The sequence below is a fragment of the Gavia stellata genome, chromosome 7 (genome assembly GCF_030936135.1).
Source record: "Gavia stellata isolate bGavSte3 chromosome 7, bGavSte3.hap2, whole genome shotgun sequence".
NCBI lineage: Eukaryota > Metazoa > Chordata > Aves > Gaviiformes > Gaviidae > Gavia > Gavia stellata.
This window is the reverse complement of record NC_082600.1, coordinates 13462769-13480032: the sequence shown is the minus strand read 5'-3', so window position 1 is coordinate 13480032 and position 17264 is coordinate 13462769. Positions and strand designations below refer to the sequence as shown.

The following is a 17264-nucleotide window of genomic DNA, read 5'->3' as shown; positions in this document are numbered from 1 at the left end:
AAGCGGGATGTGGAGTTGAGCTGAAAGCTGACAGACATCACCCCACCTGCCCGATGAGCCGCAGCCTGGCTGCTGGACCAATTTCTCAGTGTGCTCTGCAGGCTGTAACACAGTGAAGTATTTGAATAAAGCAGCTCCAGCATCCCCACACGTTCCTCCACACCAAAGGCATTGCTGTTTCCAATGTGCGATGTGATCTAATCCTAGCAGGTGAAGGACAAAGGTTACTCTGGCGACTTCTCTTAACTACGTTCTGCTCCATTTTAATTTTACTTTAATGTTTTGCCAAACTTTGGGGGCCTATTTAATGCAAGTTGCCTGCCTTCTGACACGTGGAGTTCTTACCTGCCTGGATATGTGCATGGCTTTTGGGGATGAATATTGCTTATTGTAGTTGTTACTTCCAGTCAATTTCAGGCCAACTGAACATCCAGGGATGCATTAGCATCACCTGTGGAATACAATACATCAGTCAGCCACTTGTTTGCAGTTTCAACCTTTTCTGTTAAATATTATGGTGATACTGCTGTTTAGACAGGCAGAGTGGACAGCATTAAAGCTGAACGGGGCTTTGTAAACTGGGCGAGGACTAAGCTGAGCTCTTGCAATAAGCTGTTTCTCTGACTGCTTAGCAAGTTTTAGCAAAGCTTTCAAAGTCCCTTTATCTCAGGAGTGTACACAGCCCTTTCACCAGTGACCACGCTTGGTAAGCATGATACATATGTTCAGTAGAGACTGAAAAGCTCCAGGTGAAGTGTTTGCGCTCAGCCTAGATTCACGCTGGAACTGCCTTGTTACCAGCAGCCCAAATTTGAAAGCTTTTCAGTTTAAAATTACAGCGCTCCCTCACTTTGGCTGGGGTCTGTGGGATCCTACAGGTATAACAGGACTTCAGGGTGACAGCAGTGTTCAGGGAACAAGACGGTACAGACGCGCCCTGTTTCTATCTGGAGGTATCAATATTCCATGGATCCCAAAATTCACCTCTTCTGCCATGCAAAAGTGGCATGAGGCTACAGAACAGACCTATTATCTCATTTTTCAGAAAAAGAAAGCCTGGAAATTGTTTTTGGCCAAACCATGCATGGGAATCACAGATGTTTATAGGGTTTGTCTTGCTTTCTCATTGCTCACTGGAAAGCAGACTGGAGGAAAAGCACAGGAGACTAATGGAGACCTGGGTAGGAAGAAAACTCTTAATTTCATTACTCCGTTCAATGAATGTTACGGTCTGTATCGTCTGCTGCTCTGGACCTAATTTCAGACTGAAATGGCACACCTGGTCACTAGTGCTACAGTACATGCTGACAGTGTTAAGAGTTTAAGTCAGCATCTGCAAGGAATGTCTTCACTGAGGTAGCATGACCCTCCCTTAGGGATTTGCCTTGTGCAATAGCCTTAACACTTGGCTTAGCTTCCCAGAGCGTTTTCATAACGTCCTGGCCCTGGAGTTGCTGAAATCCTGCTTGGCTGAACTGTCGGGAAATGTATCTCGTGCTCTCCTCTCAAGCAGAACAGAAGAGACTGACGGGGCTCCACAGCAGGTGCTTACAAGGACTGGCCCCACTGCATTTGAACCTGGTCCCTTTTCACAGCGTTGTGTCAGGAATGGAGCCTGGCATCTTTAGCTGGAGTGCTGGAAATAATAGTTCGTACGTCAGCTGGGAACTCTTGGGAATGAAGACGCTGTACACATACATATTTGTACAACTTACAGTAGAAAAATAAAAAATGCCTCTCCTTCTCTCAGGGCACTGTCATACGCCAGGTACCTTTTATGACCGCACGGACAGAATACCACGGGACCAAGAGGTGTGTTTCCTAATTCCTTAATGCTTCATTTTCAGATCTGCCTCAACATATATAAGCTCTGACAAAAACTAATTATCTACATTTTAGAAAATCACTAAAATCAAGTATATTGTTCCAAATTGCTAAAACATAGCAAATGCCTTTAAGTTACTAACTCCAGAAGGGATTAGCATGGCAAACTCTCTAGCTCATCTGCTGAAGAACCTGAAGAAAATGAGCAATAGTCAGCACACTGCCTTTACAGTCTCACTCTCAAATGCTTAAGTAACAACCTGGGAGAGAAGGCAACAAGAATATCCCAGTCATACATGTATCGCCACATCATCCCCTGCACTACTCTTAATTTAAAAAAAAAGAGTATTTCCACATCTAGCTGAACCTGTGCTCCTGTTTCCCTAGAAAAACCCCAGGAACTCTGAAGGAGGGGGTGGCTCTTCCCAGCTTTGCCTTTCCAACCCCATCAACCAGCGCTTCTTTTAAGATCCTGAGAGACCGTAATAATTGGGATAGTGAGATGGACTTTGTCCTTCTCAATCATCTAAACTTTTCAAGGCCCTTAGTTGTAGTTGCCTGGGTGTATAGATTCAGCATGGATCTACCACAGGATTTCATGAAGTAAGCAGGACCCAGCCCTATCTGATAACAATGACGATTTTGAAGCTTTAATTCTACTACACAACTTCAACCACTGCACAAAGGAACCTTAGGATAACTTCAGCAATTTCACAGTACATTAATGACAGGACCAAGTATTGTGGCTATTATTATTATTATTGCCATACCTACTTTAGGGCACATGAAGGTTTTTTGTTCCTTAATTTTTCACTGGTGCATTCCAGAATTGGAAGTGTTTGCTCTTTGTTCACACACATCACTGTCCCACTCTGGCAGCAGGGCAGCTGTAATAGAGTTCTCCAGAAATCCCACAGATCCTGAAGGCTCGATCTCCATGGGTGAAGGGCATTCAGACTCCGCAGTAGTTCTAGATTTCTGAGACAGTTCATACGATTCCACGAATTTTGATGGAAAAGCAGCTATGTCCTTACCAATTATTTCCACTGGTGTTTGAAAATCATTTTCCAGTTCCATAAAAATATCACTGTGGGAATCTGTAACTGGCAGGACTGAGTTTCCAGGTGTAAGAAGAAGTTGTGGGTCTTCTAAATGGGAAACATCTCCCACATTTACTGCCTCTGGCATGTTGTGCATCAGTAGAGGTTTAATTCCTTTCTGATGTTTACCACTAGTGAAATTCATACTGCAGTTTGCGGGAAGTGATCCGTCTTCTGAGCAACCACAACAAACATCTAAAAACTAAAATAAAATTACTCCAAATGAGTGAGGTAAGTTCTGTGCTGCCAGGTCCATTTCCCACCAAAGGAATCACTGAGATCTCTGGGTGGGAGGTTTTCCACAGACTTCCAGCACACAAAACCGTCTGCCACAGGGGCCAGCAAAAGCAAAGCAAGAATGCTGGAGAGCATTTTAGCAAGTAAAGCACAACCCTCAGTGGCACTTGGCAGGAGAGACTGCCACAGTTATAATTTCAGAAATCACTCTGCACATCTTTTTATGTAACTTCTACTTTGCAACAGGAGCCTGTTAACAGCTTTTTAAATACTGCTTCAGGAAAAACTAGTGAAACAGTACTTGAAGAGGTCTCTCCTCAGGAAAAAATGAGGGGTTTTTTTGCTTTAAAAAGTATTATGGACTGTGTTTTTCTCTAATACAGAAAGGCAACTCAGCAGTATCATTTACAACCAGTCATAAACAGGTAAGAAAAAAACTACACTGAAATATACTTGGAAACCGTACTTGTGTACTTTTAAAGCGCTAATAATGAAATGCTTGGCTAGTGGTTCAAATGAAGAGAACTCTGTGCAGTGTAAAACCAAACGCCCTCTGTCCCGCACCCTCCTCTTCCTCATCACCCCATCAAAACAGCACCTTGGTATGAAAGAACGCGCATCTCTGTCTCCTCTTCACACCGCTGCTGCTAAGGATGCTGAACGCTCCTCTGATACAATTACATCTGCTCCTCCTCGGACCGGCCATACTTTGGATGGAGTTTTATTCAGCAGTTCTTTTTTTTAGCCTTAATTTTAAAAAAATACAATGATTTCTACAATATGCTAGCATAAAACCAAATCTTTGTCTAAAATCACTTTTCGTTTTCCAGTATGACTTATTCAGATGTTTCCTAGGTAAAGTTTGCTTTGGTGAAAATAAAGAACATTTAAACAAGTTCACTACATAATGAAGTATCAGAAACATACAAACAGATCTGAAGTTCAGGGCACTCTTTCTTTAGGGTGCCCTCACTTTTAAGCAAATCCTGGTATGAGAAAAGTTTAATTTACGCACAGGCAGAAGACCATCTGAAGCGATCTATTTGCCAAGGCTTCTACTGTCAAATTAAGACCTCCAAATACAAATTAAGAACATAAATAAATTAACATTTCATAGTTAGCTGTAAATAAATGCAAAATACCTGAAGAAAACTCATCAGCAAGACACATCGTTGCCCACAAATGCTGTAACAACAGTGTTTATGTATGTGGGCTATCATTAGCACATTCTAGATGCATTGTTTCAAAAACAAATACAGTTCCCCCCCTCATTCATCACCCATGTATTTTTTCTGCTCCTTCCCTTGTTACATTTGGAAATCCATCAGGTTCAATTGACTGTTGCAATTTCTAGGACAATGAAAGCTACTTTTCTTTTCTGCTGCCATCCAAAATTTAGACTGTACTGCATGCAATGGTGGGAGCCTTTCACTAGAGCGACAGGGGCACTAGCCCCCATAGTGGCTAAAGTTCAAAAATCCAAAACACGTATGGAGTAGGTTTCCTTCCAGAGACAGCAGCAGAATCAAGTACCTCTGAGTTCAGTATCCCGATGCCTTAACCCTGGTGTGATTTCAAAAAGGCTGCTATCGATAGGAAAATATTCTGATGAACTTTAATGAAACCTCTGATCGTCAGCCGTACAAGCTCTAAACCAGGAGGCAAGGAGAGAGCGTAACACCAAGCTGCGTCAAGCTTTATTGCAATCCCTTATTCAGAGTGGTTGGCTCCACTGTCCTGCAGCTCAAATAAGGAGAAACCTATTTTAATACCGGTACATTTCTGCTTAGGAGAAATGAACTTGTAAGCCCCCAGCAGTACTGTACTGTGAGCCTCACCGTGGGGTCAAAGAGCCCTGAAAAAAACCAAGTTCTTATCAGGACAGCCAGCCTTTCCTGAACTCCACTGTGGTGCTCTGCAACACTTTATCTACTGTTAAAACAGTAACAAATGTGAGAAACAAAGACTGTGAGCTGCTACAACAGGCAGCTGAGCAAGAGGACTTTTGGTAACAGTGTCCATCCTTCCCAAAATGTATTTCAGCAAAAAGCTAGCAAACAAGGGGAGCTCCACACTCTGTGCCAAAGCAAAAACCTGCAAGTTTCACCTGAATTCTTCTCCTACAGATAAATTAGTTCTCAAGGGAGGTAAAGACTTGAGTCGAAGACTTGAGCCATCACTTCACTGACCAGTTGGAAAAGTCTGCCTTTAGCATCTTTTGTCACTAAATTTTAGATCTCAATGTACTAATCGGAAGATATTTTCACAATGTTTTACGCATTATAAAGGTCTTATAAAACATATTTTAGTCACAGGACATACATCTCTTAAAATCCACCTGCTTTTAAGTCCTTAGTTTTGGTACAATACTACTGAATAAGAGTTTTTGCTAGTGAGGCTCTGGAGAAACTACCTAAAGCAGACTGAAATCTGTCAACCTGACAGCTTTCAACATTAAATCATCACCAGGATGGAAGGGTTTACCTTCTGATCATTGTTTTTGTCATCCATGCACTAAACTGCGAGTCAGTACTGACATACACGCATTTTTAACTGCGCAATTCCTCTCAGAAGCCCAAAGACTGCATCTGTTTCCATGTCATACTCATTACTATAGCAACAGTATACTCATTACTATGGCACAAGAAGGTAACAATGCATGAAAGACATTTCATCCTAGTCATGCTGCTTCAAATGGAATGAATACCGATCGACTAGAAACAGTGACACTGAAGTTTAAGCAGGCTGGGGCATGGGGGATCCTGATCTCTTTTTCTTCACTGCCGAAGAAAATTGTTTTAGCATTGCTTACTTTCAACTTGCTTCTAACTTTTTCTAACATGGTAAGCACCAATCTCTTCTGTAGTCTGACAGTTTCAAATGATGGGTATGTAACAACACAGAAGGACAGGTATGGAAGACAAACACCTCACATGCAGCCACCTATGACTTCAAGCTATTCTGTAGGTGCCAAGGTAATTCCTCTCATCACAAAGAGCTGCCAATGAGCTTGGCACACACTTTGGACACATGGCAGGGCATGTAAAGCAGTGGGAACAGTATTTTTGAAAGGCATGTTTCCTTTCATAAACTTAAGACTCAACAATAGAAGGGAAGTGGCATCTATTTCCTCTCTCAGTATCTCCCTGGCGGAAGTAGAGCAACATGATCTAATGCAAGTGTGGTCTAAAGCACGCAGAGGTTTCAGGGGAGCAGCTGGGGCATAGAAAAAACAGAAGCCTTCCAGCATCTTAGACCTTCAGCAATTGTGTAAGCAGTACTGAAGCAACTTTTTGTTTTCACATCCAATCCCTTAGTTTCATTTTGGAGACAAAATTCAGAATAATTTGCAAGAATGTGAGGTCATCAGTCTACTAGACTGACACACAAGAGCATCAGTTTGAAGTGACTGCCCAAGGCCACTTAACTAATCAGCTAGCAGAACTGCCTTAGTGTATGCACTGCTCTACTCTGAGTAAAGCATGAATTGGACTCTTCCCACCCCCAGGAAAGTGCTGTTTTGACATAAACACATAGTACCCCATAGGAACCCAGAACTACTTTTTCAGATTAAAATTGTCTTGGGATCTTTGAGAACTGCCTGACTTTTCTGCGGTACTAGTTTGTAGTGGCACTGCAGAGCATGCAGTATTAATTACAGATTTAATGACACAGCAGCTACTACTGAAGATTCAAAGCAGCCACTGATGGTAAGAAGAATAGCAGGCTTTGTTCCCCCTGTTAACAGACAAGTCAGTGACACAGCTCATTCTTAACACTTTTATTCTTACAGTTCTAAGTTTGAACTGTACATGCAGAGTTGCATAAGTCACAATAGAGATTTACAGTGGATTCTATTCTATGGTAGAGTGCAATCCAGAATCCTTAAACAGTATAAAAAACAACTTTAAACATCAAGACCTTGTTAGGAGCAAAAGGGTTAAAGCTTCCCCAAGTATTTCAGCTCTCCTAGATACCTAGTTACTAGGTACTGTATGTTAGACATATTTAGAGTTGAAGAGCTGTATAACGCTAAACAAACTTGAACACATCCTGATGTCATACCATCTTTGTTACTTCCCCACATTTCTGGCAATTAAGAATAAGTCAAAAACCCTGCCACCTGCAACCAGCTAATACAGACAAAAATAACTACTCCTTACTTGCCTGTTTAGGGTTGTACAGTGTTAAAGAAAATATTCCCTCAATGGCATTTGTATCTCACATCAGCTGAAAAAGCAATGTAACAAAAATAAAGGTATAACATCTTCGAAAATAAATATAAAGAGGGAATGCAGACAAAGTGTCAAAGATTTTTTTTTTGGCAGGTAACATTCATAATATACAAAATATAACTTATTCATATTAGCCAAGGAAACATTCATGAGTTCCTGTAAACTGTTTTAATCCACCTCCTCCATGCGTGATGTGTCATCATCTCCTTCAAGAGGTGGCATCTCCTCAGTAACTGCTGGACTAGCTTCTTCTGCAGCAGCATCATCTTCATCAATGCCTGTTCAGGAAACACACGTACCATTCATTAATGCTGGTACCAGAACTCAAAGCTTTGTTGTCCTTAGGACTTCAACTCATCTGAGGGCTCCCCCTTTTCCACAACTATAAATAAGGAACACTAAGGTGCTCTCCAGACACCCCATACCCCACCAGGGCATGTAACCACACACAGTTTACTGGAGACAGGACAGATTTCTAACTTACCCAGGCCAAGTTTGATCATTCTATAAATGCGGTTGGCATGTGTCTGAGGATCTTCTAAACTGAAGCCAGAGGACAGGAGTGCTGTCTCATACAGCAAGATGACAAGATCCTTCACAGACTTGTCATTCTTATCAGCCTCTGCCTTCTGCCTCAGTGTTTCAATGATGGAATGATCAGGATTAATCTCCAGGTGTTTCTTTGCTGCCATGTATCCCATTGTGGAGTTGTCTCTTAATGCCTGTGCTTTCATGATCCTCTCCATATTGGCGGTCCAGCCATATGTACTTGTCACAATACAGCATGGAGAAGTAACTAAACGATTGGACACAACCACCTAGAAGAGTGAATACAAAGCAGAAGTTTGTAACTTAACTTGATTTACTATCCCCACTGGTTTCATAGAATCATTTAGGTTGCAAAAGACCTTTAAGGTCATCAAGCCCATAAACCAAGGTTCAACTTTGAAATGCTGCTGCATGTCATAAAGACCTATGATTCATGAGATAAAATTGAAGAATTTGCAATACCAACTCAACAGAACCACTTAGCTTCCCTAAAAAACAAAACAAAGGCACCTTGTATCTAAAGCTGTATCTCACAGAGATTTTTATCTCTTTCAGGACAAGGAATTGCAGCACACAGTATTATCCAGGCCTTCTCTGCAGCAACTTCATTTCAGATCATTAAACAACTTGTTACATGTAGACAAACTGATTACTACTATTACCTTTTCTACTTTCTTTTCAAGGATATCTTTCATTATTTTGCAAAGGTTTTCAAACTTGGCTTTCTTCTCCTCCTGTTTCTTTTTCTCCTCCTCATCTTCCGGAAGCTCCAAACCCTCTTTTGTTACAGAAACCAGGGTCTTGCCTTCAAACTCCTTCAGCTGCTGCACACAGTATTCATCAATCGGCTCAATCATGTATATCACTTCCAGGCCATGTTTGCGGAGACGCTCCACAAAAGCGGAGTTGGCCACCTGATCTTTTGTTTCACCTGCAAGAAGCAAGAATGCTACAGTTGTGGTTTCAGCCTCAGCACTGTAATGTGGCAGCTTGTTAGGCTGGCCTGATGAGACTCAAGCCTTTCAAACTGACATCACAGCTTGTAATACTTCACTGGTTTGAAAAGTTAAGTTTACATCTCCTGGAATGCCAGGTAAGGAATGTTTCCCATTCCTGCCAAGGAGGAAATCAGAGAAGCCCTGTACAGCATTTACATTTGAAAAAAAGTCTTAATATCTGATGCCCAAACAGATAAACTGGTTTGAGCATTAGGTCTTAAAAATTCAGGTAACTCCTGGTCAAATTTATTAGCTAAAGCCTGAACACAAAGCTATCCTAGAGTTAAAGGTACCTCAAAAACTCGAAAGCATACTTTCTGGGCTTATAGGGGAAAAAATGGTGGGCAAGAGAACTGAACAAATGGCACTTTACAACCTTAGATTCTCCCACACCTTCAAGGTGGCAGCAGTGACACTGAACATTAGATTTCAAGAGCAAGAGCAACTATTTTATTACAGCCCATTAAATGGTACATTTCCCAAGGATGGCCATTAGCATGGAAGCAGTCAGACAGTTTCATCAAGAGGGAACACTGTGAGAACTCCCAGTAAGCTTGCAAGGGCAGAGTTTACAGTAATGGAAAAGAATTATCTGTAGCCAATTCTGCTGTCCTCAAGGAAACAGTACTGTATTAAGAAACCGTAACTACAGTTTTATTTTACATGGTTTTAACGCTCTGCAGCACCCACTTATTTCAGAAATACTACAGTACTTTGGTAGAAGTTACACAGGAAGTTCTGTCTTCTCAGGAGACATGCTGAGGTTTCTCGATCATGTACTCAACTGACACCTCAGCTAATGTTCTGAAGAGCAGTGCAACTTAGCGAGAGACTGAAAATGTAGCTTTTTTTTTCCAGAATTTGTTACATTGCCACTTTAAAATTCCAGTTTCTTTCTTTCTAAATTCACCAAGGAAACTGTCATGGTTATTTTCCATTTTCTAACCCCCAAAAGATAACCCTATGTATGTACTTGCTTTTATAGACAATTCCTGTTACCAACTCACCAGTAATGTAGTAGACGTGCTTCTGGTTCTCCTTCATCCGAGTGCAGTAGTCCTTCAGAGAAACCATTTCATCACCAGATGCAGATGTGTAATACCTCAGCAATTCTGAGAGCTTCTTGCGGTTCTGGGAGTCTTCATGTATACCAAGCTACAAAAGTAGAAGAAAAACTACTAAATGATTCCTTTATATAAATACTAATCTGTGGTAGTTTACTATTTCAGGCATAACAAAAAAATCTGCAGCTTCTACTATAAATACTATTAAGCAAAAAGACTACAAACCTTGATGTTCTTGGAGAACTGCTCATAGAACTTTTTGTAATTCTCCTTGTCTTCAGCCAACTCAGTGAAAAGTTCTAAGCACTTCTTCACTAAGTTCTTCCGGATCACTTTCAGGATCTTGCTTTGCTGCAGCATTTCACGAGAAATATTCAAAGGTAAATCCTCAGAGTCTACCACACCTCTCATGAAATCTAGAAGAAGATGGCAAGAATTAGCTTTCCAGGTGTCAAAGAAATAGAAACTTGCATTCAACACCCAAGTGGCTTTGCCCTTTTTGAAATTATGAACTGGTTTCTACAGAATTCTAGACAACACTAACTGCTCAAATACTTCCTGATCAGCTCTGTTTAGGACTCATGTCTTTTCTCCCTCCCAAATTTCTTTAAATATGAAGGGAAACTACAAAATTGCTAAGCAGTTTCTCTAGTATTCTGGGAAACATCTTCCTCAAAAAAAATATACTCACTCAGATATTCAGGGATCAGCTCCTCACAGTTGTCCATGATGAAAACTCTGCGTACATACAGCTTGATGTTGTTCTTCTTCTTCCTGTTTTCAAACAGATCGAAGGGTGCACGCCGTGGGACAAACAGGAGTGCTCTGAATTCCAACTGCCCTTCCACAGAGAAGTGCTGTGAGAAAGCAAGACAATCATTTTAGTCAGTTTGTATGGCTCTCACTTTAGTAACCCTTTAACAGCTCTTCAAATGCAGAAAGGCAAACAGTAACAGATTTCAGGAAAGAATTCAACAGTAAACAAGACACTGGTCAGGAACCAGCACTTCCTCCAGACAGATCTAAGTTATGTTCAGTTGTTACCAGGCAAGCAGACCGATTCAGAAGACATCCTCAGTTCCCTATATTATATACTGAGCTTCAAGAAGCATGTGTATTCTTACAGCACTTTGCACTACAGACACACAAAAAGGACAATTACATCTCACTTACCCATCCCCTTTAGCTGGAGTTATTATCAAAACTAAGGTACAAACCCAAAGAACTGAATTTACATTTATTTGACAGCTGCTTTAAATTTTTCAATTAGATTTGGTAACAACTAAGCAATAAACTGGGAAAGCATCTGCACTTACTTTTATTTACAATGAACTGAGGTATGGATTTGGATTAAGGTTATAAACACAGCCTTAACAGTAGCCAGAATAACTGTAGCACAAAATGTCACCCTCACATAGTGGGACTGTTCTGAACAATCATTTCACTCCAAAAACTAAGCAACTTATCACAGGAAGATCCGAGACAGTAGTTCAGAGCTCAGTAGCATGTTTAGCAAGCTTCCAGCTTTAGTGGCAAAAACAATTCTGCCTGAAGAAGGGCAAGAACTTACTTTGACAGCCAAGTGGTCTTCCCAATCATTAGTTAGACTCTTGTAGAACTCCCCGTATTCCTCATTGGTAATGTCATCTGGATTCCTGGTCCAAATGGGTTTGGTCTTGTTGAGCTCTTCCTGATCAATGTACTTCTCCTTAATCTTCTTTTTCTTCTTCTTATCTCCATCCTTCTTTTCTTCTTCTTCATCAGAACCAACATCCTCAATCTCCGGCTTATCTTCTGTCTTTTCCTCCTTCTCTTCTTTTTCCTCTTCCTTTTCCTCAGCCTCATCATCACTCACCTCCTTATCACGTTCCTTCTCGACCTACAAAAAAAAAATCAGTAGTTGAATTGAGAAACTTAGTTGTTTTATCATTAACAGCCACATGAACGTGGCATCAAGTCTTCCTCCTGGACTCAACTAAGGACTTGCATTCTGGGTGCTGAGACACAAGCAGTGTTTTGTTTCCATGTGCTTATGTGGCAGTCTATGCTATTTAGTTTCATTACACTTAATTTCCACTAATACATCAAGATGTAGTTAGTTACTCACTCAATGGTTTGGAGACTGTGATACTGCTAGCTTGGTAAAATGCATTTTTTGTTACTTCATCTTGTATAAATAAAGTTGTAATTTACAGAATTGCACTTCCAAAGAGCTACATCCATGTAACATCTGTAACAATTTTAATTAACAAAATATACATGGACTGCTCTTTCTTAAATTTAAAAAATTCACTTGTTTTAAGGTGGCAAGATTTAATTATTTAGTATTTCAAGCAAGGTACATACAAAGAGTGTAATAGGATAGCCGATGAACTGAGAATGCTTCTTCACAATCTCCTTGATGCGCCGTTCTTCCAGGTATTCAGTTTGATCTTCTTTAAGATGCAGGATGACTTTTGTTCCACGGCCCAAAGGTTCACCTAGAACAGAGTTTACCAGTTTTACTTGTGCAGGAGCTGACTAGGCTTTGACCAATTCTAAAACATGCCTGTAACAGCAATTTCTTCACCACTAGTAAAACATAAGCTTTGTGTTCAGAAACAGCCTTACAGACACTTCCTCAAGCTTACTGTACCCAGCATGTATTTCAAATAAGCTACAGAGACTTTCACTAATTAGTCTGTTCATGTGTCATCTTTCACATTTCTGGATACAGAGTTGTTGCAGAAGTCTACAGAAGTATTTCCATGTATAAGCTTTGAAAACTTAGTGTTCATTATAATACACCATTTACTTCAAGGCACTAACTTCTCACATATCAACAGTTACTCAAACTGAAATGGTAAGAGAACAGCTGTGCCTGATCTGACACATAATTAGTACTACCCGTTTTATTTGTTTCGGTCTTTTTCAATGCACAGAGCAGCTATCTGAATGCCAAAAATCTTCAGGAAGCATACCTGACCAGAAACATTTTATACTTACCATTATCAAGCCTGACAGTGAAAGATCCTCCAGCTGATGATTCCCAAGCATACTGCTCATCATCATTGTGCTTGGTGATCACTGTCACTTTTTCTGCAACCAGGTAGGCAGAGTAGAAGCCAACACCGAACTGACCTATCATGGATATATCAGCCCCTGCCTGCAGTGCTTCCATGAAAGCCTTGGTACCAGACTTGGCAATAGTACCAAGGTTGTTGACTAGGTCAGCTTTGGTCATCCCTATGCCTGTATCCACAATGGTCAGAGTGCGATCATGCTTGTTTGGAATCAGGTTAATTTTCAGGTCTTTTCCAGAATCCAGCTTGCTTGGGTCAGTCAAGCTCTCATATCTTATCTTGTCCAGAGCCTGCAAGAGAAAAGGCAGGCTTTAACATTGCCTGACTATTCCTAAAAATTTCAGTAGTCCTATTGACACAAAACAGTCTAGGAGTTAAGGTACTTACATCTGATGAATTGGAAATCAGCTCCCTCAGAAAGATTTCCTTATTGGAGTAGAAAGTGTTGATGATCAGAGACATCAACTGGGCAATCTCAGCCTGGAAGGCAAAGGTCTCCACCTCCTCCTCCATTGGCTGGTCTTGAGTTTGCACAGCTTCCGGCATCTGTAAGGAGAGCAGGAGTTGAAATCCCATCCTGAACAGCTAGCTGCACATACCCTTTTACAGGCAGCGACAATGGCCTTCTGAGACAAAGGTATTTAACTACATGGTTTCAAATACAGCACCACAGGAACACAGAAAAAAACAGCTCTTATTTCCTAGCAGTAACAATTCAGGAATTTTGAAGAATGTAGAAACTAGATTTGAGATTTTAACTACAGACTTGCTTTACTTTCACTTTGGTTTGCACCATTTAGGGTAACACAGAACGTTTCCTCTCTCGTCCATTAATTTACAAATGCATGTACGGACCTTACTTCCCCCCCCATCACAGACAAAGCATACATTACAAGAAAAATACAACTGAGAACTTATCCCACATTTGAGAGGTTAGCTGCATTACTCTGTAGTCGATTCTCACAATAAAGTCTCTGTTGGGAATACTTTCCTTTTCACCCATCCACCTCATATTTTGCTCATACAACTGCTATCTTCAGATGCAAACACTACCCACAACCGTAACTCATGCACCAATACGGCCCAGCTGAACTCCTTACTCCGTCCTACACCAACAGATTATCCAAACTTGACCGGCCACCTGCTGCCTATGGTATCCTCTGCATGAGTCAAGGCTCAGAACGACAGACTCGAACTCAAAGAAAACCTCTCCGACCACAACCCCACTTTAACCGCTACGGAATGAACGCAGACCAAGTGCAATACTGTAATCCTTAACCACAATGCTAACGAAGTAAGAACAGAATAAATCAGTCAGCTATCAGACGTGGCTCCAAACGCCCCAGCGAAGCCGGCGCCCGTTAAGCGATTTGGAAGACAGGCTCAGGGCGGGAGCAGCTCCCCACGCGCCGCCGCGCAGCGCCCCCTGCTGGCTGTCCTCAGAAGCATGAAAGATTCTAGAAACTGCCAGAGCCTTCCCCAACGCCCCCCCCCCCCCCCGTCAGCACCGGCCACGCGCAGCGCGTGCGCGCACACCCACGGCCCCCCCTCCCCGCGAGCAGGGTGCATTGCCGAACAGCCCCCTTCCCTCGCTCCTTCCCCACGCTTGCCTTAGCCGCTTTCCCCAACAGGCTCCTCCGCCGCAGTTCCTCCATCTTGCGCTCTCGTGGCCGAGCGCCCATTCATTGAGATCAACGCTCCCTCGGCGCCCTCCCCCTCCCCCCCACGATTACCCCTACGTAACGAAGCGGGGTCGGGTCACCCCCCTTGCACCCCTCTGAGGAAGGCGTGAGTCCTGCACGTACACCCCTCGACAAGAAACCCACCACCTACGCCTCCCACCCCCAGCTCTGCCTGCGGAAACTGCCCCCCGCCCCCCCAGGGGCTGCCCGGCAGGTTTCCCCCCGTCCACCACCTTACTTCACAGACAAAAACAGAAGTAAGTTAAATATGCGGGCTTCGGAAACATCAGCACCTCACCCTCTTTCAGCCATAACCGAACTTCGAGACCCAGGACCCCTTCAAGCCCGCTTCACTTTTACCAGGGACTAAAGGGAGAAAGGGAAAAAGCACGTCCTGCAACACGCGGTTCCCTGTATCACCCCGCCTCACCCCCAGCACCACGCGGAGACATGTACCAACCGCTGGGATTTGAGAGGAAAACGCTCCCTCAGAAGAGCCTCCCTTGTGTACAACCGGCTATCGCTACAGCCGCCTCCACCGCTCACCTTTGCAGGAGGGAAAGGCTGCTGGTCTCCTCACTGAAGCTGCGAACACGCTCTACCCGCACCACCGTACCACCACTAGTGCGCGCTCCCCGCCGCCCGCTTGGCTTATATACCCCCGGCGCCGCCTCCTTCCAGAACCATCGGGAACCTTCACTGACAGGGACGGGGGAGGGGGCGGCGCGGCGGTGGGGGCCGATGGGGGAAAGGGGGTGGAGATTCCCGACCACGCCGCTAAAGGGCGGGGTCGAGCCGCTCGCAGCCAATAGTAGCCGTCCGCGAAAGGCGTCCGTCAGAGCGCGAGTCTCGCGCAGGCGTCTTCCGTTGCCTCAACTGTCAGGGCGGGGGTGGGTCCTGCGCATGAGCCGGCGGCTGAGTGAGCGCGCGCGCTCCCCATTTGTCCAACCGCCGGCTCGGCCGGGGAGGCGAGGTGGCAGGCGGCAGGCGGGCGCATGCGCGTTGGCCGCCCGGGGTGGCCGTTGGGCGCGCGCGCCGCTGAGGGGGAGGGGTTTGGGGGGGGTTGCGCAAGCGGCGGGTGATGTCATTCGCTGCCCTGCGCCTCCCAGAACGTCCTAGAAGCCGGTGGGCCAGTCCGGCTGCCCCCCCCCGTACGTCTCTACCCGCGGGGCGTCCCGCCGCGCTGTTGAGAAGGGCCTAGAAAGCGCAGGGGGCCCCCCGCCCTCACCCGCCGGGAGAAGGGCCCAGAGTCGGGGTGCGGAGCGGGAGCCGCCCTCTGTCCTCTCAGCCCCCTGTCTCCGCTCCGTAGTCGCAGCGGCCGGGCTGTGGTCGCCCAGCCCCGGGCGGGTTTGTCGCGCCGGGCGGCTCCCCGCAGGCCGGTTGTGCAGGTGGCTGCGGCTTTGCTTCCCCTTCAGGCCGGGGCTGCGGGGCGGAATGGGGAGGCTGCGGGAGGGCCGGGCACCGCGTCCCTTCCCTGCTCGCCCGGCAGGACTCGTCGGCTCTGCCCGGCGTGGCTGGATGAATCACAGCTTAGGGATGCTGTGGTAAAGCATTTCGCCTAATCGGGGAAAACAAAATCGCTTCTCACACAGCAAGTATGAGTCTGCAAGTTGGAACAAAACCATGCCTATTAGTCTATATATTTGTTCAGGATAAAAAGAGGCAAGGGATCAAATCCAAGAAGCTCAAAAGACCTATGTAACTATGCAGTTACTTAGGGATTTAAGTGCTAATAGGAGACAGGAGATGGATGCTGATGCTATTCACTTTGTTGACAAACAGCCCAAAGCCTGAAACCCGATGGAGTTTTTAGCCTGGACATGGCCTTTGCCATCTAATCTGCGAGAAATCTCGGTTGATATTCAAAGAGCACAGCTACAGACGTCTTTATACACACATTTATCAAAGCCTTTATGCAAGATGTATAACTACATGTGTCATTATACCCAGTAGCTCTGTGATTATGGCATTTAGCAAGGAGGTTATTTTTATATCCTGAATGACCTGCTTGAGAGGAGGGAGTTAAATGCAGGTCTTCCATGTCTCAGGAGAATGATCTGCATCACGTGTGTTCCAGAGCACGCTTCTAAAACTTTCTGCTTGGAGCTGATCCACTTTTTGGGATATAAATACCAAGTGAAGCTACATGTTACAACTATACACTCATGTAAGCATGAATCTAGACAATCTCCCTGCTCTAAAGAATAGCTATTTATTTCTTTGAGGAATAAAAAGGATGTTGTTTCTGCAGCAAAAAATCACCCCAGGTACAGCTTCTTGCCATTTTCTATTGGCTCTTAGATGTACATCAGACAGCTATCTAGTTCAACATCTGACTGACTTTTGGGAATCCGATTTTTATATGCCTAATCTGCCCTTCTCCCAGTTAAGCATCCTAAATTAGACTGGGTAGCATGCCACATGAATTAGATACTGCAAAGATCCATTAATGTATTTAACCGAAGATCCTTATGCTGAATTTAAGATTCTTAACATCATTTATCCTGCAGTTT

At 43.9% G+C, this 17264-nt stretch overlaps 1 protein-coding gene across 2 annotated transcripts; it reads right to left on the bottom strand.

The window, feature by feature from the left end:
* Positions 1–6927: 6927 nt before the first annotated feature.
* On the bottom strand, positions 6928–15352 carry HSP90AA1 (heat shock protein 90 alpha family class A member 1). Of its 2 annotated transcripts, XM_059819300.1 has the most exons (11): positions 15298–15352; positions 13457–13615; positions 12993–13359; positions 12354–12487; positions 11578–11886; positions 10699–10864; positions 10233–10423; positions 9951–10098; positions 8608–8876; positions 7881–8214; positions 6928–7674 (listed from the first exon to the last, which is right to left on the bottom strand). In XM_059819300.1, exons 2-11 carry the CDS (start codon positions 13613–13615, stop codon positions 7565–7567), a joined length of 2187 nt encoding a protein of 728 aa, XP_059675283.1. In that variant the 5' UTR covers positions 15298–15352; the 3' UTR covers positions 6928–7564. The 2 variants fall into 2 exon arrangements, with proteins under 2 accessions (XP_059675283.1, XP_009817830.1); XM_009819528.2 differs by lacking the exon at positions 15298–15352 and having other exon boundaries at positions 13457–13645.
* Positions 15353–17264: the final 1912 nt, after the last annotated feature.

What these genes read in the sequence shown, in the direction of transcription:
- HSP90AA1 (XM_009819528.2), bottom strand. Translation starts at nt 13,645, where the DNA reads ATGGGATTTCAACTCCTGCTCTCCTTACAGATGCCGGAAGCTGTGCAA. An exon ending in CACTGTCAGGCTTGATAATG is followed by an intron (nt 12,488 to 12,992) that starts GTAAGTATAAAA and finishes ACTCTGTTCTAG; the next exon opens with GTGAACCTTTGGGCCGTGGA. An exon ending in TTGAAAAGAAAGTAGAAAAG is followed by an intron (nt 8,215 to 8,607) that starts GTAATAGTAGTA and finishes TCACTCTTCTAG; the next exon opens with GTGGTTGTGTCCAATCGTTT.